The sequence below is a fragment of the Pan troglodytes genome, chromosome 4 (genome assembly GCF_028858775.2).
Source record: "Pan troglodytes isolate AG18354 chromosome 4, NHGRI_mPanTro3-v2.0_pri, whole genome shotgun sequence".
Taxonomy (NCBI): Eukaryota; Metazoa; Chordata; class Mammalia; order Primates; family Hominidae; genus Pan; species Pan troglodytes.
The window spans coordinates 117,018,709-117,045,893 of NC_072402.2; the positions used below are offsets into that span (position 1 = coordinate 117,018,709).

A 27,185-nucleotide genomic window follows, 5' to 3' on the forward strand; every position below is an offset into this window, starting at 1 on the left:
GGAGTCTGAGCCAACTGCAGTTTCTAGGCTTCTATACTTCAGTTGTGCTGCCCAGTAGCTGAAAAGGAATAATTTGTAGAGGGTAAAAAACAAAAACAGAGAACCATGTTGCAAAATGTAAAGGAGGTCAGTTCATTTTTAGCCTACATTTTGGCCTGAAGAGGAGGAAATGAGCTACCAGTGGAGGGTAGATAATTCTAGAATAGCAGAGCCAAGGGGTATCTTGGAAACCACCTGGTCTATGGCCTTACACCATATGGTTGCTATTCCTCAACTTTGGAGGTGTCCACCTCCTTAAGTCCAGCTTGCAGGAGGAGAGCACCATTCATTCACACAGCAGGTATTTATTGAGCTCCTGCTATGTGCCTGGTACAGCACACCCTTCTCATGTTTACATGAAATCCTTGGGATTTGAGAAGGCAGGTAACTTGCGTAAAGATGCCTGTTGATAAGAAGGAGTCCCTGAAGGTAAGTTGCTAGTGGTAAAAATGGGTTTGGAATTCTGTTGTGTTTCACAAGGACAGTAGAATGATATTCAAAATATTTGTCTTTCTCAACAATAAGAAACTCAAAAGAAGCTCATTTCTGCCAACATCTGTTTCAAATAACCAGTGGTATTACTGAAACAAACCTGATTCCATAGGATATGGTTTTACATCAGACGTAAGTTACCTGAGAATTGTTTGAAAATGTCACAGGCTCAGCAATAATCAAATAATACCCAGCCCATCCTTTTAGAGAGCAGTTGTTTTTTCTCTGGAAGCAAGTGTTTATGGTTCAGAACTAAGGTAGCTGAGGTTCAGAACCAGCTGCAAAGCTGGGTGTGTGCCAAAAAGGTTGTTTTCCTAGGCTTGCCCTTTTCCGTATAGGACAAGGGGGATTAAAAACCAACATGGTGATGTTTCTGTCAAGGTGACGGGGGGCTAGGTGTACAGATCTTTTCCACTAAAAACAAGGGTTGCGGGGAGGTGGTCACAGGAATGAGACTCCAGGCTAACTCGTAAACACCTCTGGGTTAGTTTCTTTAATAACAGAGAATGGAATTAAGTTCAAAATTCCACTTGTAGTTTCCTTAAACATTGGGAATAAAGATGACTTTAGTTAAGAAGTAGTTGGTCCAAATGCCTTTGCTGGAATCAGCAGCTCACGTCTCAGCCCCTGCTGGCTGTGTGGCTTTGGACAATCTACTTAGCTCTCTGAGCCTGTTTCTTCACCAGAGTAAAAACTGGGGATAGTATTTACATTATAGGATTGTTGTGCAGATTAAGCCAGATGTTCCTCTCCTGTGTCAGTGTGCAGAAGGCACCCATTAAGTGGAGGACTTAGTTAGATTGGCCAAATAGGTCTCATTCCAGTAAGTGTTGGTACTGAGCCACAGTGGAGTAGAGAGGGAAAGTAGTAACTTGTGTCATATGTGATTTTAGCATGAATTCTTTTTTCCTTTAACAATGCCAGAGGAGCCCAGAGAATGGGGTGAATGTAGCACAACTTCAATGATTGCCAGCTGCAGGGTCACATGATTATATAAGGGAAATGTCGCCGCTGCTGCCAAAGATAAGTGAGCCAGAGCAGGGCATTCGAGTTTTATGTGCCTGAGAAAGAAGACGAGCCATAGTACCCATTAAGCTTCTCTGCATGAGGGAAGCTTTCAAAAGACCTATTACAGTTAAATTGTGAGCAGTGGGTTGGCCTTTCACAACTCCCATGTTTAAAACAGGTAGTGAATGAAACCAGATTATTTAAGACAGACAGCTGCCCTTGGTGTTGCAAAGGGAATCGGGCTGGCATGTCTTCAGGGGAAGTTGCGTGAGGTCCGGGAGGCCCAGGGCAGGGACCGCATCTGCAGGATTAGGCACCGGGGTAAGGTCTTTTGGGAACACAGTACTCAGCAAGGCACACAGTAGACTCTTGGATATTTTAAAGGAGCCAAAAAGTAAGCAACAGCTCACTCTGTCAATACCCTCTCTAAGCCTGGCTCTTACTCCTTCAACCCAAATTCATTTAGCTCAAGCCTTCCTCATTCCCAACTCTTATTTATTACTCTTATTTATCATTTGTTTAACAAAATGAGGTTCTTTGTTTGTTTGTTTCGTTTTACAACATGGCTGTCAACATAAATAGGGGAGACAGAGATTGTGGTGTGTGCTATGTAGACCTAACTACACTCATCTTTCCTGTCCTGAGCTCTCTTCTGACTGTGTTCAGACCCTCACACACATGCAGACACGAAAAAAAATGCCACAGTCTTCTGAGAAAAAAATGCATGGACAGTGTTGGCAACAGTGCAAGTTTCAGAACAAACTTTGGTCAAGTAAATCTTTGGGAAGTAAGTCCAGTACCTCATTCCATCATTCTGTGGTCAGGAAACTACTCTTTTATTTTTCCTTCTTCACTCTTTAAAGGGTTGAGATTGTCTTCTGGAAAATGGCAGGTGTTTGGTTAAATACTGTTTTGCTACACTTGAAGGGCAGAGCAGTCCTCACTTAGTGATGGAATTCCTTTTGCCTTGAGGCAGAATTAGGCTGCTAGTGACTCATGAGGTATACCTGGAAGAGGTGAGTGAACTCAGGTCTTCCCAACATCCGGTGATGACCTCTGTTTGCACACACGTAGCCACTTTGCTCCTTTGCTTTTATGACCTGGAATGACTGATAGTGCCTGAAGGAACAGGCTGCTATTACTTTTCAACGTAAGAGACCCTGTGTAAATAGGGAGCCTCCTGAGGAAGCAAGGATTCCCTGCCCTGTGTACCTGTGGTGCTTATCACTTCCCTGGCAGGGAAGCTCTGCCCAGGTGGGGTAGTTTGAGAGCATCATTATCTGGGCAGCTACAAAAGTGATACACCAAATGAAACTTTGAACTTATCCAATGTGCTGTGTTTTAGGGCTCATCTGGGACTATAGCTCTGAACCTGTTAAGTCAGAATCACCAGTGAAGCTTGATGCAAATTGAGAAACCCTAGCCTGGGAGACTTATGTGACTCATTTTCCTGTCTTGTTCTAGAAAGAAGCTTATTCAGGCAGCAGCTAGCTGTAGGGATTTATTTATTTATTTATTTATTTTTTTATTTTTGGCAGTGGAAAGAGCTCTTGAAAGTACAGAGTGGCTTTAAAGTTTAAAGAAGATTAAAATGAACACAACATATAAAATAAACACAACATATAAAACAAACACCTATGTACCCATCTTAAGAAATAACAAAGTTGTTTTTATAGGTCTTCACTGGGTGGAAAAATATTAACAAGCAACCAGGTCAAGAACAAAAAATAACAACCAAAACAATTAGTGGTGTGCCACAAATAGATCCAGAAATTGAAGGCCGTGAAACAGAGACATTGGAGAGTCTGCCCAGTGTTCATTAGTTGAAAATCTAGACTTGAGTCACCAACAATGCTGACATCATAAATCCAGTATGCCGGCTGACTTAAGGATAACTCAGGTGGTTTGTAGATACTGAACTGGGATGGGCATCCTTATTTCAACAGCGGCGCATGTTTGGAAGAGCCCGGGCCCAACTCAGGACTCGGAGTTGCCAAGCGAACCGTTTCCCCTAACCCAGGCCTGTTTCCTGTCCTGAGGTCCTGGTACCTCCAGGAATCTATTCTGTTCTCAGAGTGTCCCTCTCATTTTGTAATGGTAGAAAATGAGAAAATGAAAAACGGACCATTTTTTTCTTTGAAGCCATGTTCTGTAACTTCCTCCCTCTTCTTTTGCATTTTGGGTTTTGCCAGTACTTGAGACTTCCCTTTTTCTGAATTTTAGTCAGTTTTTAATTTATCATTCTAATAGGGACCATGGAAATTATGAATAATAAAGGTCTGCTGCTGATCATAACATAGTATTAATTTTAGTAGAATGACAGCTTTTTTTTCCCCCTCTAGATTTAAATATTTGAACAGAGAATAACAGGTATGAAACTGACTAATTCAGGTCTGGCCTCTGCCTTCCTCTGTAGTCAGCCATCCCCCAGGTTTGCTGCCCTGGAGTTGAGCACACCAGGGCCTTTCAGCCTTACCATTAGGGAAATGAGGCAGATAGAGGAGGTTGGGCAGTGATTTGTGGAGACAGGTGGCAGGGGCAGAGGATTAACCACCCAAGCCCAATAAGCATATCCACACTGAATTTTACCCTTTAATCAGTCTTTCGTTAAGTTTTGGTTTTTTTTTTTTTCTTTTTTTGAGATGGAGTCTTCTTTTGAGATGGAGACTCCATCTCCCAGGCTGTCTCCCAGGCTGAAGTGCAGTGGTGCAAACTTGGCTCACTGCAACCTCTAACTCCCGGGTTCAAGCGAAGCTCCTACCTCAGCCTCCCGAGTAGCTGGGATTACAGGCAAACACCACCACACCTGGCTAATTTTTGTATTTTTAGTAGAGACAGGGTTTCACCATGTTGGCCAGGCTGGTCTCGAACTCCTGACCTCAAGTGATCCACCTGCCTTGGCCTCCCAAAGTGTTGGGATTACAGGCTTGAGCCACCGCACCTGGCCTGTAAGTTCTGTTTTTTTTATGGTTGCCTTTAGTGATGATAGTGTTCTGTATAAGTGTATTAGTTTTTAAGGGCTGCCATAACAAAATAGCACAGACTGGTGGCTTAAACAACAGAAATTTATATTCTCACAGTTCTGGAGACTGGAAGTTCAAGATCAAGACGTCAACAGGTTTGATTTCCCTGAGGCCTCCCTCCTTGCCTTTCAGGTGGCCACATTTCTGCTGTATTCTCACAAGAACATTTCTCTGTGCACAACCCTGGTGTCTCTCCCTCTTCATAGAGTGCCAGTCATATTAGATTAGGGTCCCACCCTTATGATCTTATTTAACCTTAATTGTTTATTAAAGGCTGTCTCCAAACACAGCCATACTAGAGATCAGGGTTTCAGTATATGAATTTGGGTGGTACATTTCAGTCTATAACAATCACCTTTATAAAGGATATTAGTTGTCCTCCTTTACACAGGGAGGATCTTTTCAGGACCTCCAGTCTATGCCTGAAACTGCATATAGTACTGAACCCTATATAAGCTATATTTTTTCCTATACATATGTACCTATGATAAAATTTAATTTATAATTTAAGCACAGTAAGAGATTAACCATAATACCGAATAATAAAATAGAACAATTATAACAATATATTGTAATAAAATTTATATAAAAATGATCTTTCTGTCTTCACTTTCTCTCAAAATATCTTGTATACTGCACTCACCTGTTTTCAGACTGCATGGTCTGTGGTCACACTGCAACTGTGGAAACCGAGACCATAGATACGGGGGACTACTGAGGAGACCACACCATTTGTGTTGTGATTGTCATATGGTTTATTTCTGTATCTATGTATAATCCCCACAAATTATAGTTACTTTTTTCTTTAAACAATGATCTTTTGAAGAAATTAAAACAGGAGAAAAATACGCATTTACTGTGTGTGGGGCTTTTGATTTTTTAGTGTAGACACAAGTTTCCATCAGGGATTTTTTTTTTTTGTCCTTCAGCCTGAAGAATAAAAATTTTTAATATTATAGCTCACATCTACTGGCCACAGATCCTCTCAGCTTGTTGTTTGTGCACACACTTGGCGTCTGTGTGTCCAACTCTCCTCTTATAAGGATACCAATCAGATTGGATTGGGGACCACCTTAAGACTAATTTTAACTGAGTCACCTCTTTAAAGATTCTGTTTCCAAATGCAGTTGCTTTCTGAGATATTGGGAGTTAAGTCTTCAGCATATGAACTTTTTGGTGTTTCTTAGTCTGTTTGTACTGCTGTAACAAAATATCTGAGACTGGGTAATTTGTAAAGAACAGAAATTTATTTTCCACAGTTCTGGGGGCTGGGAATTCAAGATCAGGGCACCCACAGATTCAGTGTCTGGTGAGGGCAGCTCTGGGCTTCCAAGATGGTGCTTTCTTGCTGTGTCCTCACATCGTAGATGAGATGGGAGGTGGAGGGGCAAAAGGCACTGGGGTATACCTTTCAACATCTTTTGTAAAAGCACTAGTCCACTCATGAGGGTGGAGCCCTTATGACTTAATCACTTCTAACCACCTCTTAATACCACCACCTTGGGGTTTAGGTTTCAACATATGAATTTTGAGGGGAGATACACCTTCAGACCATAGCAGGAGGGACACAATTCAGATCATAACAATCGGGATGTTTTAGACTGCAATTAAGCGAATACCAATGAACAGTGATTTGAATAGTAAAGACATTGAATTGTCTTATATGAAGGGCAGTCTGGGATTGGGTAGATTCAGGATTGGATCCTTGGCTAAACAGTGTCATCAGGGACCAGTTCTATCTATTCTCATCCTTAGCATGTTACATTTTTATCTGCAGACTTGCCTCTTTGTGGGCGGAAAATAGCTTTCTCAGCAACAGGTATCACAGGTTCCTGCCAACCTCTTTTTAAGACAGGAAGAGGGAGAGAGAGTGTGTGTGTGTGTGAAGGGTGGACACAGAGGGCAGCAATAAATTGCTTCTCTAGTAGTGTCTATCCCTTTTCATCTGGGAGTAAAATCTTTCCTGGAGCCTCTTTAAGCCTCATTGGCTAGAACTGAGTCACAGCCTTAAGGGAAGCTGTGAAAGTGAGTATTGGGCATTGAGGGAGAACCTCTATTGCGGGAGGTTGGCTGTGCCTATAGGGGAAGGGGAGGGGCATGGTTACAGGGTGGACAAGAAGCATCTGTACTAACCCCGGGCTCCCATTCCCTAAAGGCCAGTTACAGCCATCAGTATTCCTGATACTAATAATCCCAGGTTTCATTGGAGTTAAAACTAACCACCCATGATGGCAGTTGGGAGGAGAAAACCAAATAATAATATGGAAGGTGTTGAAAATCACATATACATAATTACTACTAGCAGTGACTTTTTCTTATTCTTTTTCATTTTAAAACTGACTGGAAGTATCTTGAAGCAGTGATTTTTTGATGTTAAAGGTCATGGGTTTATAAAATAGCACTACTTACTTTGGGGAAAACATCCTACATTCCAGCCAGAAAGGTATCCATCATATAGAGAATTCCTTAATTTTCCAGAAATGTTTACCATCCCAGTAATCATGGCAAACACTTATTGAGTACGTAGGGTGGGCCAGCAGGCACTGTGCCGAGTGCTTTATACACATTATTTAATTTCATCTTCAGGAGGAATCTATGAGAAAGATACTATTGTTAAGCCTTGTTTGCAGATAAGGAATTGAGGCTTAAGGAGGTTAAGTAACATGCTGTGAATGCCTGGCCACGCTGGGATTTACACTCTGATGGCTCAGCTGCCCTCCCATACTTGTGCTACAGGGTGTTACTCTTCAATAATACTGCCACAAACACCCTCCTTTTCTGTGAACTCTCAAAGGCTGTTGCCTCTCCAACCAGTCTGGTTCTGCTACAAAGCTTGTCTCCATGTTTCATTCTTCACATTTTGTTGTTTTTAATAGTAGAAGGATGAACCATGGTGGTGTGCAGAGCTGGTCATGCCATACCTCATGGAGTGTGAGATGTGTCATCTTGTATTTGTGAGAACCCGATGCCCGACTGTTCATTGCAATTCTGGTAGATATCTAAGAGGTTATTTTGTTATTTTATTTTATTTATTTATTACATGTGTTTGTTAGAGATAGGGTCTTGCTCTGTTGCCCAGGCTGGAGTGCAATGGCTATTCACAGGCACAATCATAGCACATTACAACCTCAAACTCTTGGCTTCAAGCAGTTCTCTCGCCTCAGCCTTTTGTGTAGCTGGGACTACAGGTGCATGCCACCACACCCAACTCTAGGAAGTCATTTTGAATTGAGATTGCTCTTGAGGTATTTTGGAGCATGTCATTTGTTATATGCTTTTAAAAATAATTTAAAGTGTTATAAGGCAAATTTTAATTAAACAGTGTAGATTCAGTTATTTACCTTCAAAGTGAAAAGTTCATTGAAACAGTGTTCGTAAGATGCTGGTTCCTGTCTGATTTATTACTGGGTCCCTACACTTTTCCACCTAGCACTGAGAGACACGTTGCAATTTTTTCCGTCAGTTGGCTACTGTGCTGATATGCCTAGATTTTCTTAATGCTTTTTTAATACTTTTATTGTAAAACATAAATATCAAAAAGCCACACAAAACAAATGTACACAACTTAGTGAATTATTACAAAGCAAACACTCATATATATCACTAGCATTTAGGTCAAGAAATAGAACTTTGCCAGAGGGACCAAAATTTTACATCCCATCCTGATCACATTTCCCTCTGTTCCTCCAAAAATAAATGCCATCCTGACTTTTATAGTAATTACTTCTTTGCATCTCTTTATGGTTTTATTACCCAAATGAGCAGCCTGACCCACTGAGTTTTAGTCTTACCCATTAAAAAAAAAAAAAAAGAAAGGTGTTTAAGTCTCTTTTAATCTACAGATCCCTCTACCAGAGTCTCCTTCCTTTAATTTTTTTTTTTTTTAATTTGTTGCAGGACCTGGGCTGTTTAATTTGTAGAGTTTCCCACAGTGTTGATAACAAGAAAGATTCACACTCATGGTACAGTTTAACTTACTACTTTGCCCTCTGTTTCCTGTATCTGGATCCAGAGACTTGATCAGATTCAGGTCTGATCCCTTTGGCAAGATTACAGATGGTGGTGTATTCTTTCACTGGGAGACACATGGGGTCTGGTTTTTCCACTCTTTTGATGTTAGCAGCTGTTGATCCTCAGTGTCTCGATCTGTTAATTCAGTGGGGGCAATTGCAGAATGGTGATACTCTAATTCTATCATTTTGATTTTATTTATTAGCTGGAGTAATTTTATAAGGATAGACGCCTTTTCAATCTGTTATTTGATTGCCCAGTGATACAATTCACATAGGAAAGGGATGATAAATGCTTGATTCTTTCCTTTGATTTACTCAGTTTTCAAGAATTGATTTCATGTCATTCTCAGAAGATCACTGATTAGGGTTTTTTTTTTAATTGTTACGAGCTCATGGAATTAAATCTTTTTTATAGGTTTTAGTCTATTGAAATTTTAGTTTTTACTGAGACTCAAATTGTCCCATCTTTGACCAATGGGAGCCTCTTCAGTTGGCCCCTAAGTCCTCCTGACCTGACCTTAGTATTCTTGTTAGTTTCCTGCTCTTTGATTTGCTAAGGTGATCCATGCTTGTCTTGTACATTTCTTGCCTATACCTGGAGTCAACCATTTTCCCAAGAAACCCTGGTTATTTTGTAGCGAGAAATGGTATTTCAAGACTATAGTCCAGACACTGGGAATCCTCATTCACTGGAATGGTTAGTATTTATAGGCCTTTCCTTGGTCAGAGCTGGGAAACACACACACACACACACACACACACACACACTCTCTCTCTCTCTCTCTCTCTCTCTCACACACACACACACACTTACATGCAAACATAAATACTCATATAAAGATAAAATACTTTGTGAGTTCATAATGCTATTTCCAATTCAAGTTCAAGACTATAGGGTTTCTGTTTAACCTCTTATATATTACATTTTTGTTCCTTTTCTTCCACACTTAGAATCCTGGTTTTTTGGTCACAAGGGAAATAGACTATTGTGTAATTACCTATTTGATTACCCCATATTACACACAAATCGTCTCCAAATAATGACATTAATACTACCATTACCAGCTATGATTACTGAAAACAATAAAAATAATTTCTTTGGCATATGCCATACTAATTCTTTCCCATGTTAAAAAATGGTTTAGTACTTCTGCATCATCAGATCTTATTATTGTTATATATTAAAATATCTCCCTTTTAATACTCATTTAGTCTTATTTGTACAGGTTGTTGTATATATCATGCTTGTCACTTGTCCTCATATCAGTGTCTCTAGACATTTTGATTAAAGCTCTTTCTCTAGTAGATTTAATAGGAGGGGATCATGAGAACAATATTCCCTAATTTCAAGTTGATAAAACTTGGTCTGTGACCTTTATAATTAAGGGTCACTGTTGTCTGATATAAAATCCTTGGCTCAAATTTTCTTTCCTTGAGAATCTTAAATATGTCACTCCATTTTCTTCTGACGTAAACTATTGTTGTCCGAAAGAGTCTAATGATGATGATCTCAATGTTTTCCTGCTATACGAGCTACTCTTTTAGCACTTTTCAGAGTATCAACTATATATCATTTCATTCAGTCAACAGAGTATGAGCATTCCAGTACTGTAACTAGTGAGCTGTTATGTTACCAAATCTGAATGTATGACTTGGTCAACCCTGTTCCCAAATAATCTCTTTCTGCTCTTGACCCAGAATAAGCCAGTTACTCTCAGTAACTGTAGGTTTTTTATCTTTGTAACATCTGCTGGACCTTGTAAAGAGTACAGAGTTAACACTAAATATATACTTGTTTATGAAATAAATGCTGTGGAAGGATGTGGGCTTTTTTCTTTTTCTTATTAGCCTGTTGGGAACTGTCCCATCCCTTTGCCTCTTTTCCTCTGATCCGGTGAGGCTTTGCCTTTGTGCTCCTTGAAACAGGCCCTTCCCCTGAGCAGAAGGTATGTGGGTGCAGCACCCATTGGTTCTGGGTTGTCCCATGGATTCAGTGTCAGGTTTTCAGACTGTGTTCTTGTTGTATTGCATTTTCAGGACTAGCATGTCGGGAACTCCTGGCGCACAGAGTATCTGACTCCACAGTAAGGCCACTGTGGTCCCCATGCCTGCTTGCCCTTTTCTTTGTCTACACCCTGATCTGTTCCTTCCTGGGTTTCACAGCCTAGGCCCCTGGCATGTGGGGCATAGACCCCAGCCTCTCTGTGACCTTCCTTTTCTGACCACTGCATCAGTGGGTGCCAGGGATTCCACCTGCCCAGACAGGCCCTTTCTTCCTTCCTGCCCTTTCCTTTCTTGACTGATCTTTTTGGTCTTCATTTCTTGCCCATCAGAACCTTTTGCAGGGCACTACAAAATGGGACCCTTGGCCAAGATGTGACCCAGATGCATTTTGCTCAACTTATACACTGTGTTCAGCTTTTAAAATTTACATCTCACTTAGTGGGGCATTTGTGCGAGTTTGGCCAAAGACTCTGCTGCTCCCTATTGTGTTCCTCCTGGTCGGTCATACATTTCATTTATCTGCCTGGCTTCTAGAGACAGGTGAGTTGGTGACCTCTGAACTTTGGTATCTCTTGCTTCTCAAAGCATTCACCATGTGGTGATGACCTTGGGCTGCCCTATTTTATTCATGACCTGCCCTAGTTCAGCAAGACATTCTTGCCCTGGTTCACTCACCCTGTTAGGTCCTGGCCTGTGGGCCATTCCGACTTTTTCTTTCATCCTCTTGAGTATCCCAATCACATGTAATAATAGGAAAAAAACGATTTTATGACACTTAGCTTTTAAAAGCATTCATTCTACAAAAACAATGATGAAAATGATCAAGGAGTGATAGGCTAGGCATAGTGGCCCACACCTGAAGTCCCAGCTTCTCTGGAGGCTGAGGTGGAAGGATCCCTTGAGCCCAGGAGTTTGAGACCAGCCTGGCAACATAGCAAGACCCTGTTTGTATTAATTTAAAAAAAGTAATGGAATAATGGTTCTTCCCTGATGGATGTGAATGCTTAGGTGATCTCTTATTGCAGGTATAAAGAAAAAGGGAAACTCTTAGCCTTGGTCACACCAGGGAGAGCTTGCTGTAAGAGAGTCAGTGATATGGAAAAGCTGCCTGTGACTTGAGAAATTGCTCTTACTCCCTCCTTTTCTGTTCCTTGTCAGTGCCCTGAAGTAAGGAGTTGTAGAGTTGGGCTCTTCTCTGCTGTGGCCGGGCCTGTGGGAGGCAGCTCATGAGCCTGACTGCCCTAGTGCATTTCTTCCCAGATGTAGTTTTTCAGGTCACAATTGAAGCAGTACTGGAAATGACTCTTTGCTCCTAAGAATCTTCGAGACAAATAAGGACTTGGGTTAAAAAAACAAAACAAAACAAAACAAAACTGTTTCTATTCCATTTTATTAATTCAGCAGAAGTCATACCGAAGACTTGTTCTTCTCCTGTTCTCAGCTGCCTGTCTTTTTGCCTTTTGCCTCTGGTTGGCCCATGTATGTGCCAAGTGTGGCAGTAAAGGCTGAGTAGTTTTTGACCACTTACTATGTGCCAGGCACTGTGCTAAGATCTCTCTGTACATTGCCACATTCTTCAATGGCAGTTTGAAATAAGTTCTATCATTATTATCCCCATTTTAAAGATGGGAAAACAGACTGCTAGAGCTTAAGTTGTTACCCAAGGTCAGAGGCAATCTGATGTTCAAATCCGGTGGTTTCTAACCATATTGCCGTAGTTCCTCTTGCAGGAACTATGCCACCTAGCCAGCTTGCAGGGGCTTGCTGGAGGGCAGTAACAGAGCTGGGCTCCAGAGGCTGCAGGATGGAGATCTTGAATATTGTAGAACAGTTCTTCAACAGAAAAAAAAAAAATCTTTGGAACAGATTTTTCTCAGAGCTATTTAAAAATCCCTGATTTAGCCCAGGCACCTATAATCCCAGCACTTTGGGAGGCCGAGATGGGTGGATCAGTTGAGGCCAGGAGTTCAAGACCAGCTTGACCAACATGGCAAAACCCCCTCTCTAATAAAAATACAAAAATTAGCCCGGCATGGTGGTGCATGCCTGTAGTCCCAGCTCCTTGGGAGGCTGAGGCAGGAGAATCTATTGAACCCAGGATGAGGAGGTTGCAGTGAGCCAAGATTGCATCACTGCACTCCAGCCTGGGTGACAGAGCGAGACTCCATCTAAAAAAAAAAAAAAAATCTGTAGCATAAAAACATGACTCCAAGTCTCACAGCCTGAGTAGCCCCAGGTTTATAAATCCATTGTCAGGGCTACAAACAACTTGAGAGCAACCTGCCTTGCTGATAACAAGTCAGCAGTGTTACTAGCATTTGCTTGTTAACAATACCTCAATAAGGGACAAGAAGAAGGGAGGTGAAACTTAAATGTGCCAATTTTGAAACTTGCTAGGCATTCTAGTAGTGAGTTTGGTGGAGAAAGAAGTTAAAATTATCTAAAAATAACGTTTTTGAATTTCTTACTATCTGTGCTATCTCTCCATATGTTGTCAGAATCTTTTTTTTTTTTCTAATTTAAAGCATCATTTATACCCAGAGGAATATCATAGAGAAATTTTGCTTACATGGTCTTTTTGAAATAGTTAAGCAAAGGACGCAGCCATTATTTGGTGCTAGGTAATGGGAAAAGCTCTGGACAGGCGAGCAGGAGGAGGCGAGCAGGCGAGCAGACTGGGTATATAATATTGCTGAGATGCTCAACCCCTCTGGGCCATAATTGGTATATCTAAGAAATGTGAGTTGTCAACTATAAATCATCTCTAATCCCTCAGTGTGAAAATTCTGTATTCTGATAATTATCACATGTACTTTTCATTGTCATTTTAAGCATGGGAACCAGGGAGTCCAAAGCTACTGGTAGAGCCAGAGGGGTAGTATCCTGGGTCCCTGTGGGAAGGAGTGCTGACTGCCCCAGTGTGGAATGAGGAATTCTGCACAAGTGGCTTTGGGTGGGAAGCCAGGAAGAACTCTGGCCCCAGAGGCTTCCCAGGAGGCTCCAGAACTACAAAATATTGCCTTGAGATAATCTTGTGAGTAGGTTTATTTTTAGGCTATATTTGTGTTCCCTCTCATTGCTAAGATAAGTGACTGTTAACTATACTAACATACAAGGAAACTTTGCTAAATTATCTTTTACACAAGAGAGCCTATCTGTGAAAGTATCCAAGAAGCTGATACAAGTGACCACAAGTGAATTAATTTTGATACAAAAAGGGTTCATTACAGCATTGTTCTTAAGAATGAACAAAACAAAAACTCAAACCACTTAAATATGCATCAGCTGCTTACATACATGAGGGTGCTTCCTTGAGATGAAACACTGTGCAGCTTTAGAACAAGATTGGTCTCTATGCACTGATATGGAAAGATCTCCAAGACAGATTAACTTAAAAAACAAAATACTGATCTCATTATGTGTAAAAAGGCATATTGTAAGTTTATGAGTACATACGCTTTTTTTTTTAGAAGAATGAACAATATACTGTTAGTAGTAGAACTATGAGTTGAAAGAGAGAAAAAGAGTTTAACTTTTTATTTTATACTGTCTGTGTGTTTAAATTGTATAATAAAAATATATTTGGCAAAGGAGGGAATTTAGATTTCAGTTCAGGTTTTGAGGCATTCTAGTACTTCCTTAGAAAAATCTGTATAAAAAGTGCATGCTGAGAAAAGGTGGGCATTGTCTGGAAACTCTTCAGCCTCCCAATGTTGGGTAACTCCCTCACTGCACTTCCCCAGCCTTTACTATCCTCTTCTCAAAACAGAAATCTCTGGTTATTGATTCCTCTAACCCAGAATAGTCAATGGCTCCTAGTGTCTATTAAAAAAAAGTCCCAGTCGGCGCGGTGGCTCACGCCTGTAATCCCAGCACTTTTGGAGGCTGAGGCAGGCGGATCACGAGGTCAGGAGATCGAGACCATCCTGGCTAACACGGTGAAACCCCGTCTCTACTAAAAATGCAAAAAAATTATCTGGGCGTAGTGGCGGGCGCCTGTAATTCCAGCTACTCTGGAGGCTGAGGCAGGAGAATGGCGAGAACCCGGGAGGCAGAGCTTGCAGAGAGCCAAGAATGAGCCCCTGTGCTCCAGCCAGGGCGACAGAGCAAGACTCCCTCTCAAAAAAAAGTCCCAAAGAGCATCATGGCAGAGCAGACAGGGTATGGGCCTGGCCTGTGAGTTTGTCATCTTGCATTTGGGCAGTGTTTGTGGTGGCTCTGCCATGCCCCAGTCACAGTGTTAGTGCGGGAATACAAAGGTGAACTGCGTGCTGTGAAACTGTATGCAACTTCCTCTAGCCTCAGTCTTCCCACTTACAAGACAAGTTGTCAGGATTAAATAGAACAACAAATGCACAGAGCCCAGAGGACAATATTTGCTCGCTTGCCCCATCCTTCTCTCCATGTCCAAGGCCAGATGTGATGCCTACTCCTCCTCTGAGTGTCTCCTTTGGTTCCCATTTCTAAACCCTGCATTGTTCCAGAACGCATCGCAAGCATCCCTTCCTTTGCCTGGTTGTATTGCCCCTTTCCTGCACTGCCCATTGCTTCTCTTTCCTGGACATCATTAGCCTACCCTTTAGGAGACAGTTCAGATGCTGCCTCCTCCAGGAAACCTTTTCTGGTCCAGAAGTCATCTCTTCCTCTTAAGGTTTTGTGTAGTTCTTTCTAGTCTCCTTTGTTTATATTGATTCTGTCACTTACAGCATTCCGCCTTAGTTTGCAGCTTTCTGTGCCTTACTGGGATAGCTTCCAGGGGACAGTAACCAAGTTATTTTTTTTTTTTTTTTGCTTTCTTTCCCCAGCTTTACTGAGGTATAATTGACACATAAAAATTGTATATATTCAAGGGGTAGAATGTGATTATTTGATGTGTAATGATTACCACAGTCAAGTTAATTAACACATCCTTCATCACACATAGTTACCGTGTGTGTGTATGTGTGGTGGGAACACTTAAAATCTGCTCTATTAGTAAATTTCAAGTAAACAATACAGAATTATTAACTATAGTCGCCGTGCTGTATATTAGATCTCCAGAACTTACTCATCTTATAACTGAAGGTTTGTATCAACAACTCCCCATTCCCCACCCTCCAAACCCAGCCCCTGGCAGCTGCTGTTCTGCTGTCTGCTTCTAGGAAGTAACTCAGTTTTGTTATCTCTAGAACTCATCTTTGTGCCCATGTTCTCAGTAAATATGTGTTAACGAATGACTTCATTTTTAGGATTTGCCTAAATATCATTTTTACTTTCACTTAAGGGATTATTTTAGTTTCAGCTAAAAATTAGAACATTTCCTTGAAATCCACTCTGTTTAGCAGGCTAGACACAGTTTCTTTCCCCATGCAGGGATTAAACTTGAAAATTGTGGCTTTACTAACCCTGAGGAATTTTTAGGAGGAGACCAGGCAGGCATCTTATCTCAGTTGGTCTAGACAGTCACCACCTTGTACGTGAGTAATTGGCCCATAAGCTCTTGTCTGATGAGGTGAGGTGTTATCCTGATAATTTAAAAAGCAAACATACTACCCCCATTACTAAGACAACTCCCAGCAAAAGTAAAGGAAATGTATAAAGAAAAAACAGTAAGGTTATAGAGGTGTGTGTGAAAACAAGTGTTTCATTTCTCATATTCCTTTCCATCCTCATCTGTGGTTATATATAGCTGTGACCATAGAATATACACAGTTTAATGTTCTGTTTCCTCTTAACATTATTTTGTACACAGTTTTTCATGTTTTTATGGACACTTGATATGTTTCTAAATGAAACAATTGGAGTTCAGTTGATTGTTGCCTTTCCTGAGAGAGAAATGGAGAGTGTGAAACAAAGGTGTACCTTGAGGGAATGTCAGCATCATCTATTCCTAAAAGGCACGGTCTTATTCTGATGTTGCTAAATTTTACTGGAGCAAAAACATTAACAAATGATTTGATTGATGTTTGCAGCACAATCAATGGGATTAAGGTCTTGAGCCACTGAAAAAAGTTTTCTTTAATTAAATACACATCTTTAAGAGATTAGACAGAGTTTTGCTCAAGCAATGGCTCTTTATTTAGAAAAGCTGTTGGGAACAGCTGGAAGGCAGCCTTTCCTTATCATCAGGCTTGTATAACTAACCCCAAGTTGTTTGCTAATAAATTTCAGGTCCCTAACACTAATAGGATGAAATAATTTTACATAGAAGGATCAATCTCTAACCTCTTTTTTCAGAAGAAACTAATCTGACTGGTGCCTATAGGCAATGAGGTGTGTTTAACATTTGGAAAGAATTAGACTAAATACCAGAATCTCTTTGAAGTTTGTGGATGTAGTCTCCAAAGAGAGAGGAGGGCATTTAAAATTAAACTGCACAGAATTATAACGAGCACTTACTACTCATTCTTGGAGTGAATCTGGCTTTGGCCCTAGGCTAAGTTGACTAGATTTGTGCTCCTTTTGTTGGCTTAAAGCCACATTCACTCCTTTTTACAATGAGAACCAACTGCTTCCTAGCACGGTTTTGTAGCTTTCTTTTATGGAGGTTCCTAATTATTTTGCTATTTCTTTCATCATGCAGAGTCATTAATACAAATGTTGATTCAAAGTAAATTTACCTGCTGGACCAGCTTACCTGTTAGGAATTAGTGTATTTTATATCATGATCACACCTTACTATACTTATTGTATACAATCAAATCTCATAATTTCACAAAGGGATGCTTATCAGACTTGTGTTCCCAATAGTGTGTATCTTTGTGTGGTATCTATGGTTTTATTTGTGAAAGAACTGCCAAAAGATTGGTCCAGGTTTGTTTCTGTTTTTATTTATGACTTAAAGAGAGGCATTCGGTCTTACTAGTCACCCAGAGCAGTTTCACTGGATCCCAAGAAGACCTAAGAGGACTGTTAGGTTTGTAAGAGAAGGACTGTGCTAGGCTGTACTTAGCCATAACTTCAAGAGAAGACCTGTATTGGGCTGGAAACCTCTTTTAAAGATTGGAGAATTCAGAAGAAATCTTGTCAAATAAAAACTTATGAAATGCTATCAGTTTCTGGGGCTGAGGCAGGGTGCCTGGCACAAGGGGATTCTACCAGGTTCAAGCTGCTTAGACATGGCTGACTGACACCAAATCCTGTACGTGGCTGCTGTTTATTATTGCCAGCCTCTTCCTCCTGTTCCCATCACTAATTCTTGCCTTGCTCCAATGCCCATTTACCACCTATGACACTTTGAAGCTGCTCTTGCCCTGGGATAAGTTAGGAAAGCCAGAGTGGGAGAAAAGTCCGAGGTAGAAGTGAGGCGAGATCTCTCTATATTTTTGGCAGTATTTTCTAAAAGCCAGGGCTGGGATCAGAATTCAGGCTGCCAGCTGTTACTACTTCCACACTACTAAGTCCTTAAAGTTAAAAATAAATTACAAAATCATTCAAAACCATTATGAAGTCAGTCCAAGACACAGCTTCACCAACGATTTCATTAAGTTTAAAAATTCTCTTATCATTCAGTCAACTAATGATTACTAAATGTCTTACTAAAGCATGCAGAGTCGAAAAATATTAAAGAAAGAAATTCTCTGCCCTCTAGGACTTATTAATCTAGTTGTAAGAAAAATGTTAGGACAGAAATAATTGGAATGCAATACAGAATACATAAGTGAAGTGTATTAGTTGTCTGTTGCTGCATAACAGATTACTAAAACTTAGTAGCTAAAAACAACAAAAAACATTTATGGTTACATACACTTTCTGTGGGTCAGGAATTTGAGAGCTACTTAGCTGGTTGGTTCTGGCTTGAGGTCTCCCATAGGATTGTAGTCAGTGAGCTGGCCAGGTCAACAGATATCTGAACATTTTCTGCGGCTGGAGAATCCAGTTCTAAGCTGGTTCACTTATGCAGTTGGCAAGTGGTAGTCGCTCTAGGCAGGAAATCTCACTTCCTCAATATGTAAACCTCTTCACAGGTTTATTGGAGTGTCCTCATGACATGGTGGATGACTCTTCTTAGAGTGAGTGATCCAAGGGAACATAAGGTGGAAGCCTCAGATGTCTCCTATGATCAAGCTTTGCTTGATCACCATTGCTGTTGGTGTGTGACTTATTGGTTACACAGGTCATATGGGAGGGGATTACACAAAAGAATGAATATCAGGAGGTGGGAGTCATTGGGGACATCTTGGAGACTGGCTGTATGAAGAGGCGAAAATCTGCATAATAATGGAAAGAAGTGTTGGGATGCCTCAAAGGAAGGAGGCAGAATGTAAAATTGATGGATTTTCAGTAGCTGAGGTTGAGGGAAAGGGTGTTGGTTGAGATAGGGCATCAGGAGCAAAGCAGGGCAGACAGCAGCAGGTGTCAGTGTGTTCAAGGGACATTAATGGAGCAGTGTGGCTGGAGGAAAGCCTAGTCAGGTAGGAAGGGGTCAGGGCCTGTAGGGTCTTGCATGCCAAGCTAAGGAGTTTGGACTTTCTTTGATTATTAGTGATGGGTCTTTGAAGGTTTTTGAGCAGGCAACTGACATAATCATTGGCATATTTTACCTTTAGTTTGTGTATGACCTTTAGGGTTTTGGTGCCCTTCTCGTTTGTTTCCAGTATTATCCAGGTAGTCAGCTCTCTAATTTCTAAAATTGTGTAACACTTTTGCCCATGTCCCTTGATCACATACTACCTTGTACTATATAACTTTTCATGTATTTATCTTGTTATCACAAGTAGATAGCAAGGGCTATAGGGCCATGTCTTTATCTGTTTCTATTTCCCCTGCTGTATCTAGCACACTGGGTGCCCAATAACTACCTGCTAGCTGCTTGGATAATAGCAGCCAATTACTACATGTGTGTACAGCCACTGTTTCTGGCCTGTCATGCATAATTTACAGTTAAGCATTTTTCAAAAGAGGAAGCAATTGCAGTGGATTCGATTTATGTAAGTGGAAAAAAGTGTTCAGAATCAGTTATGCGTGCTTGGCATTTGCCATAACATTTTTAGGAAATTTGGAATAATAATTTTATTTTTAAAAACTCATGGATTATTTTTAGCTTCAAAGAGTGTTCTTATTTTGCGTAAGTTAAACTAATGGGGCAGTACCAGCCACGGAGTGCAGGAAGGGCTGCTTTCATCTTTGAATAGTGAAAGGCAGCCTCTTTCATGCATATGTTTATGGGATAAAATTCCTTTTTAGGATTTGGGGCAGAGTTTTTTCCCTCTTATGCCCCTTAGTTTGAATGGAATAGTCATTCATTGTCCTTGTATTTTCGTTGCCCGGGTAAGTATTTCACTCAAGAGATAGTTTCAAGAAAGTTGGAGATTTTTTGTTTCAAATTAGCAAAGACATTTTTGCTTTTGTCTCTTGAAAGTCTCCCTCAAACTAAAAGAATGAAAATCAGGAATGCAGACTGTATCCTTATAAACCTTGGAGACATCTGTAACCCTGACCCATACAGGACCTAAAGATAGAAAGCAGATGAAGTGATGGCAAATGCATTTGCAGAGAGGAGAAGTGAAGTCAAGAATAAAATGCCTGCAGGGCTCACAGGGAGAGGACCGGAAGCGATTGATTTGCTCACAGAATGCCAGGAAGGCTCAGAAATGAGAGTTCCCCAGTTCCCCAGAGGCATAGGTGAAGCAGAGGCTTTAGGATGGGAGTAGGGGTGGGAAAGTCTGCAGGAGGTAAAGGGGAGCCCCAGAAGGACTTGAGAAGGGAAGTTCCCTATTGCAGCTCTGGCCCAAGGAGAAGAGCCCATCTAGAATAGAGCTGAAGGAGGAGGGCTCCAGGAGGAGTGTTTCTGGGAGGAGCAGGAATGAAACTGATTAGAAAAGAAGAAAAAAAGAAGAATGGGCCGTACTGGGTTTGAATTCTTTCTCTGTCACCAATGAACTGTGAGTATGAGGAAATTAGTTAATGTCTTTGGACTTTTCATTTCCTTATTTATTAAATAAAACATTATATCATATGGTATTTTGTTATTCTGTTGGGTAAAAGACAGTACAGAACCCAGCAAGTCTACTTCCAGATGTCTACCCCAAAAAATGAAAACATGTCCATACAAATACTTATAAGCAAGTGTTAATAGAAGATTATACATAAGAGCCAAAAACTGGAAACAGCTCAAATATCCACCAATTAGTGAATGAATAATCAATGTGGCATATATATATATATATATATATATATATATATATATATATATATAATGAAATACTATTTAGCAATAAAAAAGAACAAAGTACTGTACCTGCTACAGCATGGGTGAATCTTAAAAACATTGTGCCAGGTAAGATAAACCAGATGCAAAAGGCTACATACTGTGTGGTTCTGTTCATGTGAAATGCCTGGAAAAGGCGAATCTATAAACAGCAAGTAGATTAGTGGCTGCCTGAGGCTGAAGTAAGAATGGGAATTAACTAAAAATGGGTGCTGTGGGATGATGAAATGTTCTTCTTCTTTTTTTTTTAAATAGTATTTATCTTTATCTGTCTGACTTATTTCACTTAGCATTATTCCAGGTTCATCTGTGTTGTCACCAATGGCAGGAGTCCTTTTTAATTTTGTTTCTAAATTTTACTTTAATTGACAACTAAAAATGGTATATATATGTGTGTACAACATGATTTTTGATATATATGTATGTTGTGGAATGGCTAAATCAAGCCATTTAACACATGCATTACGTCACATCCCTTTTTTTTCATATGTGGTGCCAATACTGAAAAATCTACTCTTTTAGTAGTTTTCAAATATACAATAGATTGTTATTAACTGCTGCTACTGTGATGTACAGTAGATCCTTTTGAACTTGTTCCTCCTGTCTAATTGAAATTTTATGTCTTTTGAGCAACATCTCCCCATCCCCCAACCTTCAACCTCTAGTCACCTCCATTTTACTCATTTCTGAGTTCAGCTTTTTTACTACACATATGAGTGAGATCATGTGGTGTTTGTCTTTCTGTGCCTGGCTTATTTCACTTAATATAATGTTCTCCAGGTTCATCCATGTTGTCATAAATGACAGGATTTCTTCTTTTTTAAGGCTGAACAGTATTCCATTGTGTATGTGTACTATATTGTCACTATTCATTCCGGATGAGGAAATGTTCTAAAAATTGGATTGTGGTAATGGTTACGCAACTCTATACATTTACTAAAAATCATTTAATTGTACACTTACAATGATAAATTATATCTCAATAAGGCTATGGGGAAAAATGGTAACAAAAGAAGAGTCAAGGGGTAGAGAGGTACAAATGAAACAAGATTGGCAAAATACTGGTTATTGTTGAAGGTGGGTTGTAGATGAGAGTTTATTATACTCTTTCTACTTTCATGAATGCTTGAAAATTTGAATAATAAAAAGTTTTTAAAAGGGCAGTCACATGCATGTTGTTGTATGGATGTCAGATAACACTTTCAGTGCTTTACAGTGGTGGATGTTCTAGGCACTCTTGGGACATAATTTTACCTTCATTGGAACCAAATCCATAGTATATCAATTCACTTTTAATGTGTTAGCTCTTCCCAATACCTTCTTTTTTTTCTTTTTTTAAAATTTTATTATTATTATACTTTAAGTTGTAGGGTACATGTGCACAATGTGCAGGTTAGTTACATATGTATACATGTGCCATGCTGGTGTGCTGCACCCATTAACTCGTCATTTAGCATTAGGTATATCTCCTAATGCTATCCCTCCCACCTCCCCCCACCCCACAACAGTCCCCAGAGTGTGATGTTCCCCTTCCCGTGTCCATGTGTTCTCATTGTTCAATTCCCACCTATGAGTGAGAACATGCAGTGTTTGGTTTTTTGTCCTTGCGATAGTTTACTGAGAATGATGATTTCCAGTTTCATCCATGTCCCTACAAAGAACATGAGCTCATCATTTTTTATGGCTGCATAGTATTCCCTGGTGTATATGGGCCACATTTTCTTAATCCAGTCTATCATTGTTGGACATTTGGGTTGGTTCCAAGTCTTTGCTATTGTGAATAGTGCCGCAATAAACATACGTGTGCATGTGTCTTTATAGCAGCATGATTTATAGTCCTTTGGGTATATACCCAGTAATGGATGGCTGGGTCAAATGGTATTTCTAGATCTAGATCCCTGAGGAATCGCCACACTGACTTCCACAATGGTAGAACTAGTTTACAGTCCCACCAACAGTGGGACTCCACATCCTCTCCACATCCTCTCCAGCACCTGTTGTTTCCTGACTTTTTAATGATTGCCATTCTAACTAGTGTGAGATGGTATCTTATTGTGGTTTTGATTTGCATTTCTCTGATGGCCAGTGATGGTGAGCATTTTTTCATGTGTCTTTTGGCTGCATAAATGTCTTCTTTTGAGAAGTGTCTGTTCATGTCCTTTGCCCACTTTTTGATGGGGTTGTTTATTTTTCTCTTGTAAATTTGTTTGAGTTCCTTGTAGATTCTGGATATTAGCCCTTTGTCAGATGAGTAGGTTGCGAAAATTTTCTCCCATTTTGTGGGTTGCCTGTTCACTCTGATGGTAGTTTCTTTTGCTGTGCAGAAGCTCTTTACTTTAATTAGATCCCATTTGTCAATTTTAAATTTTGTTGCCATTGCTTTTGGTGTTTTAGACATGAAGTCCTTGCCCGTGCCTATGTCCTTAATGGTAATGCCTAGGTTTTCTTCTAGGGATTTTATGGTTTTAGGTCTAACGTTTAGTCTAACGTTAGACCTATAGGTCTAATGTTTAATCCATCTTGAATTAATTTTTGTATAAGGTGTAAGGAAGGGATCCAGTTTCAGCTTTCTACATATGGCTAGCCAGTTTTCCCAGCACCATTTATTAAATAGGGAATCCTTTCCCCATTGCTTGTTTATCTCAGGTTTGTCAAAGATCAGATAGTTGTAGATATGCGGCGTTATTTCTGAGGGCTCTGTTCTGTTCCATTGATCTATATCTCTGTTTTCGTACCAGTGCCATGCTGTTTTGGTTATTGTAGCCTTGTAGTATAGTTTGAAGTCAGGTAGCGTGATGTCTCCAGCTTTGTTCTTTTGGCTTAGGATTGACTTGGCGATGCAGGCTCTTTTTTGGTTCCATATGAACTTTAAAGTAGTTTTTTCCAATTCTGTGAAGAAAGTCATTGGTAGCTTGATGGGGATGGCATTGAATCTATAAATTACCTTGGGCAGTATGGCCATTTTCATGATGTTGATTCTTCCTACCCATGAGCATGGAATGTTCTTCCATTTGTTTGTATCCTCTTTTATTTCATTGAGCAGTGGTTTGTAGTTCTCCTTGAAGAGGTCCTTCACGTCCCTTGTAAGTTGGATTCCTAGGTATTTTCTTCTCTTTGAAGCAATTGTGAATGGGAGTTCACTCATGATTTGGCTCTCTGTTTGTCTGTTATTGGTGTATAAGAATGCTTGTGATTTTTGTACATTGATTGTGTATCCTGAGACTTTGCTGAAGTTGCTTATCAGCTTAAGGAGATTTTGGGCTGAGACAATGGGGTTTTCTAGATATACGATCATGTCATCTGCAAACAGGGACAATTTGACTTCCTCTTTTCCTAATTGAATACCCTTTATTTCCTTCTTCTGCCTAATTGCCCTGGCCAGAACTTCCAACACTATGTTGAATAGGAGTGGTGAGAGAGGGCATCCCTGTCTTGTGCCAGTTTTCAAAGGGAAAGCTTCCAGTTTTTGCCCATTCAGTATGATATTGGCTCTGGATTTGTCATAGATAGCTCTTATTATTTTGAGTTACGTCCCATCAATACCTAATTTATTGAGAGTTTTTAGCATGAAGGGTTGTTGAATTTTGTCAAAGGCCTTTTCTGCATGTATTGAGATAATCATGTGGTTTTTGTCTTTGGTTCTGTTTATATGCTGGATTACATTTATTGATTTGCGTATATTGAACCAGCCTTTCATCCCAGGGATGAAGCCCACTTGATCATGGTGGATAAGCTTTTTGATGTGCTGTTGGATTTGGTTTGCCAGTATTTTATTGAGGATTTTTGCGTCAATGTGCATCAAGGATATTGGTCTAAAATTCTCTTTTTTGGTTGTGCCTGTGCCCGGCTTTGGTATCAGGATGATGCTGGCCTCATAAAACGAGTTAGGGAGGATTCCCTCTTTTTCTATTGATTGGAATAGCTTCAGAAGGAATGGTCCCAGTTCCTCCTTGTACCTCTGGTAGAATTCGGCTGTGAATCCATCTGGTCCTGGACTCTTTTTGGTTGGTAAGCTATTGATTATTGCCACAATTTCAGAGCCTGTTATTGGTCTATTCAGAGATTCAACTTCTTCCTGGTTTAGTCTTGGGAGGGTGTATGTGTCGAGGAATTTATCCATTTCTTCTAGATTTTCTAGTTTATTTGCGTAGAGGTGTTTGTAGTATTCTCTGATGGTAGTTTGTATTTCTGTGGGATTGGTGGTGATATCCCCTTTATCATTTTTTATTGCGTCTATTTGATTCTTCTCTCTTTTTTTCTTTATTAGTCTTGCTAGCAATCTATCAATTTTGTTGATCCTTTCAAAAAACCAGCTCCTGGATTCATTAATTTTTTGAAGGGTTTTTTGTGTCTCTGTTTCCTTCAGTTCTGCTCTGATTTTAGTTATGTCTTGCCTTCTGCTAGCTTTTGAATGTGTTTGCTCTTGCTTTTCTAGTTCTTTTAATTGTGATGTTAGGGTGTCAATTTTGGATCTTTCCTGCTTTCTCTTGTGGGCATTTAGTGCTATAAATTTCCCTCTACACACTGCTTTGAAAGTGTCCCAGAGATTCTGGTATGTTTTGTCTTTGTTCTCGTTGGTTTCAAAGAACATCTTTATTTCTGCCTTCATTTCATTATGTACCCAGTAGTCATTCAGGAGCAGGTTGTTCAGTTTCCATGTAGTTGAGCGGTTTTGAGTGAGTTTCTTAATCCTGAGTTCTAGTTTGATTGCAGTGTGGTCTGAGAGACAGTTTGTTATAATTTCTGTTCTTTTACATTTGCTGAGGAGAGCTTTACTTCCAACTATGTGGTCAATTTTGGAATAGGTGTGGTGTGGTGCTGAAAAAAATGTATATTCTGTTGATTCGGGGTGGAGAGTTCTGTAGATGTCTATTAGGTCTGCTTGGTGCAGAGCTGAGCTCAATTCCTGGGTAAACTTGTTAACTTTCTGTCTTGTTGATCTGTCTAATGTTGACAGTGGGGTGTTAAAGTCTCCCATTATTATTGTGTGGGAGTCTAAGTCTCTTTGTAGGTCACTCAGGACTTGCTTTATGAATGTGGGTGCTCCTGTATTGGGCACATATATATTTAGGATAGTTAGCTCTTCTTCTTGAATTGATCCCTTTACCATTGTGTAATGGCCTTCTTTGTCTCTTTTGATCTTTGTTGGTTTAAAGTCTGTTTTATCCGAGACTAGGATTGCAACCCCTGCCTTTTTTTGTTTTCCATTTGCTTGGTAGATCTTCCTCCATCCTTTTATTTTGAGCCTATGTGTGTCTCTGCACAGGAGATGGGTTTCCTGAATACAGCACACTGATGGGTCTTGACTCTTTATCCAATTTGCCAGTCTATGTCTTTTAATTGGAGCATTTAGTCCATTTACATTTAAGATTAATATTGTTATGTGTGAATCTGATCCTGTCATTATGATGTTAGCTGGTGATTTTGCTCGTTAGTTGATGCAGTTTCTTCCTAGCCTCGATGGTCTTTACAATTTGGCATGATTTTGCAGTGGCTGGTACCGGTTGTTCCTTTCCATGTTTAGTGCTTCCTTCAGGAGCTCTTTTAGGGCAGGCCTGGTGGTGACAAAATCTCTCAGCATTTGCTTGTCTGTAAAGGATTTTATTTCTCCTTCACTTATGAAGCTTCGTTGGGCTGGATATGAAATTCTGGGTTGAAAATTCTTTTCTTTAAGAATGTTGAATATTGGCCCCCAGTCTCTTCTGGAGTGTAGAGTTTCTGCCGAGAGATCAGCTGTTAGTCTGATGGGCTTCCCTTTGTGGGTAACCCGACCTTTCTCTCTGGCTGCCCTTAACATTTTTTCCTTCATTTCAACTTTGGTGAATCTGACAATTATGTGTCTTGGAGTTGCTCTTCTCGAGGATTATCTTTGTGGCGTTCTCTGTATTTCCTGAATCTGAATGTTGGCCTGCCTTGCTAGATTGGGGAAGTTCTCCTGGATACTATCCTGCAGAGTGTTTTCCAACTAGGTTCCATTCTCCCCGTCACTTTCAGGTACACCAATCAGACATAGATTTGGTCTTTTCACATAGTCCCATATTTCTTAGAGGCTTTGTTCGTTTCTTTTTATTCTTTTTTCTCTAAACTTCCCTTCTCACTTCATTTCATTCATTTCATCTTCCATCACTGATACCCTTTCTTCCAGTTGATCGCATCAGCTCCTGAGGCTTCTGCATTCTTCATGTAGTTCTCAAGCCTTGGCTTTCAGCTCCATCAACTCCTTTAAGCACTTCTCTGTATTGGTTATTCTAGTTATACATTCGTCTAAATTTTTTTCAAAGTTTTTAACTTCTTTGCCTTTGGTTTGAATTTCCTCCTGTAGCTCAGAGGAGTTTGATCGTCTGAAGCCTTCTTCTCTCACCTCATCAAAGTCATTCTCCATCCAGCTTTGTTCCATTCCTGGTGAGGAACTGCATT

The 27,185-nt window shown here is 40.2% G+C and overlaps 1 protein-coding gene across 4 annotated transcripts in view; it reads left to right on the plus strand.

Annotated features, from left to right (window-relative positions):
* Positions 1 to 27,185, plus strand: part of TNFAIP8 (TNF alpha induced protein 8) — a 183,902-nt gene that overhangs the window by 6,690 nt on the left and 150,027 nt on the right. Inside the window, exon 1 of one of the 4 annotated variants that reach the window (XM_063810601.1) lies at positions 20,148 to 20,442. The exons of the other annotated variants lie outside the window; for them this stretch is intronic. Within the exon in view, the coding sequence (XP_063666671.1) occupies positions 20,436 to 20,442 (7 nt within the window). The 5' untranslated portion in view covers positions 20,148 to 20,435. Of the gene's footprint in view, positions 1 to 20,147; positions 20,443 to 27,185 lie in introns of those variants that run through there. 4 annotated transcript variants of the gene reach the window in all.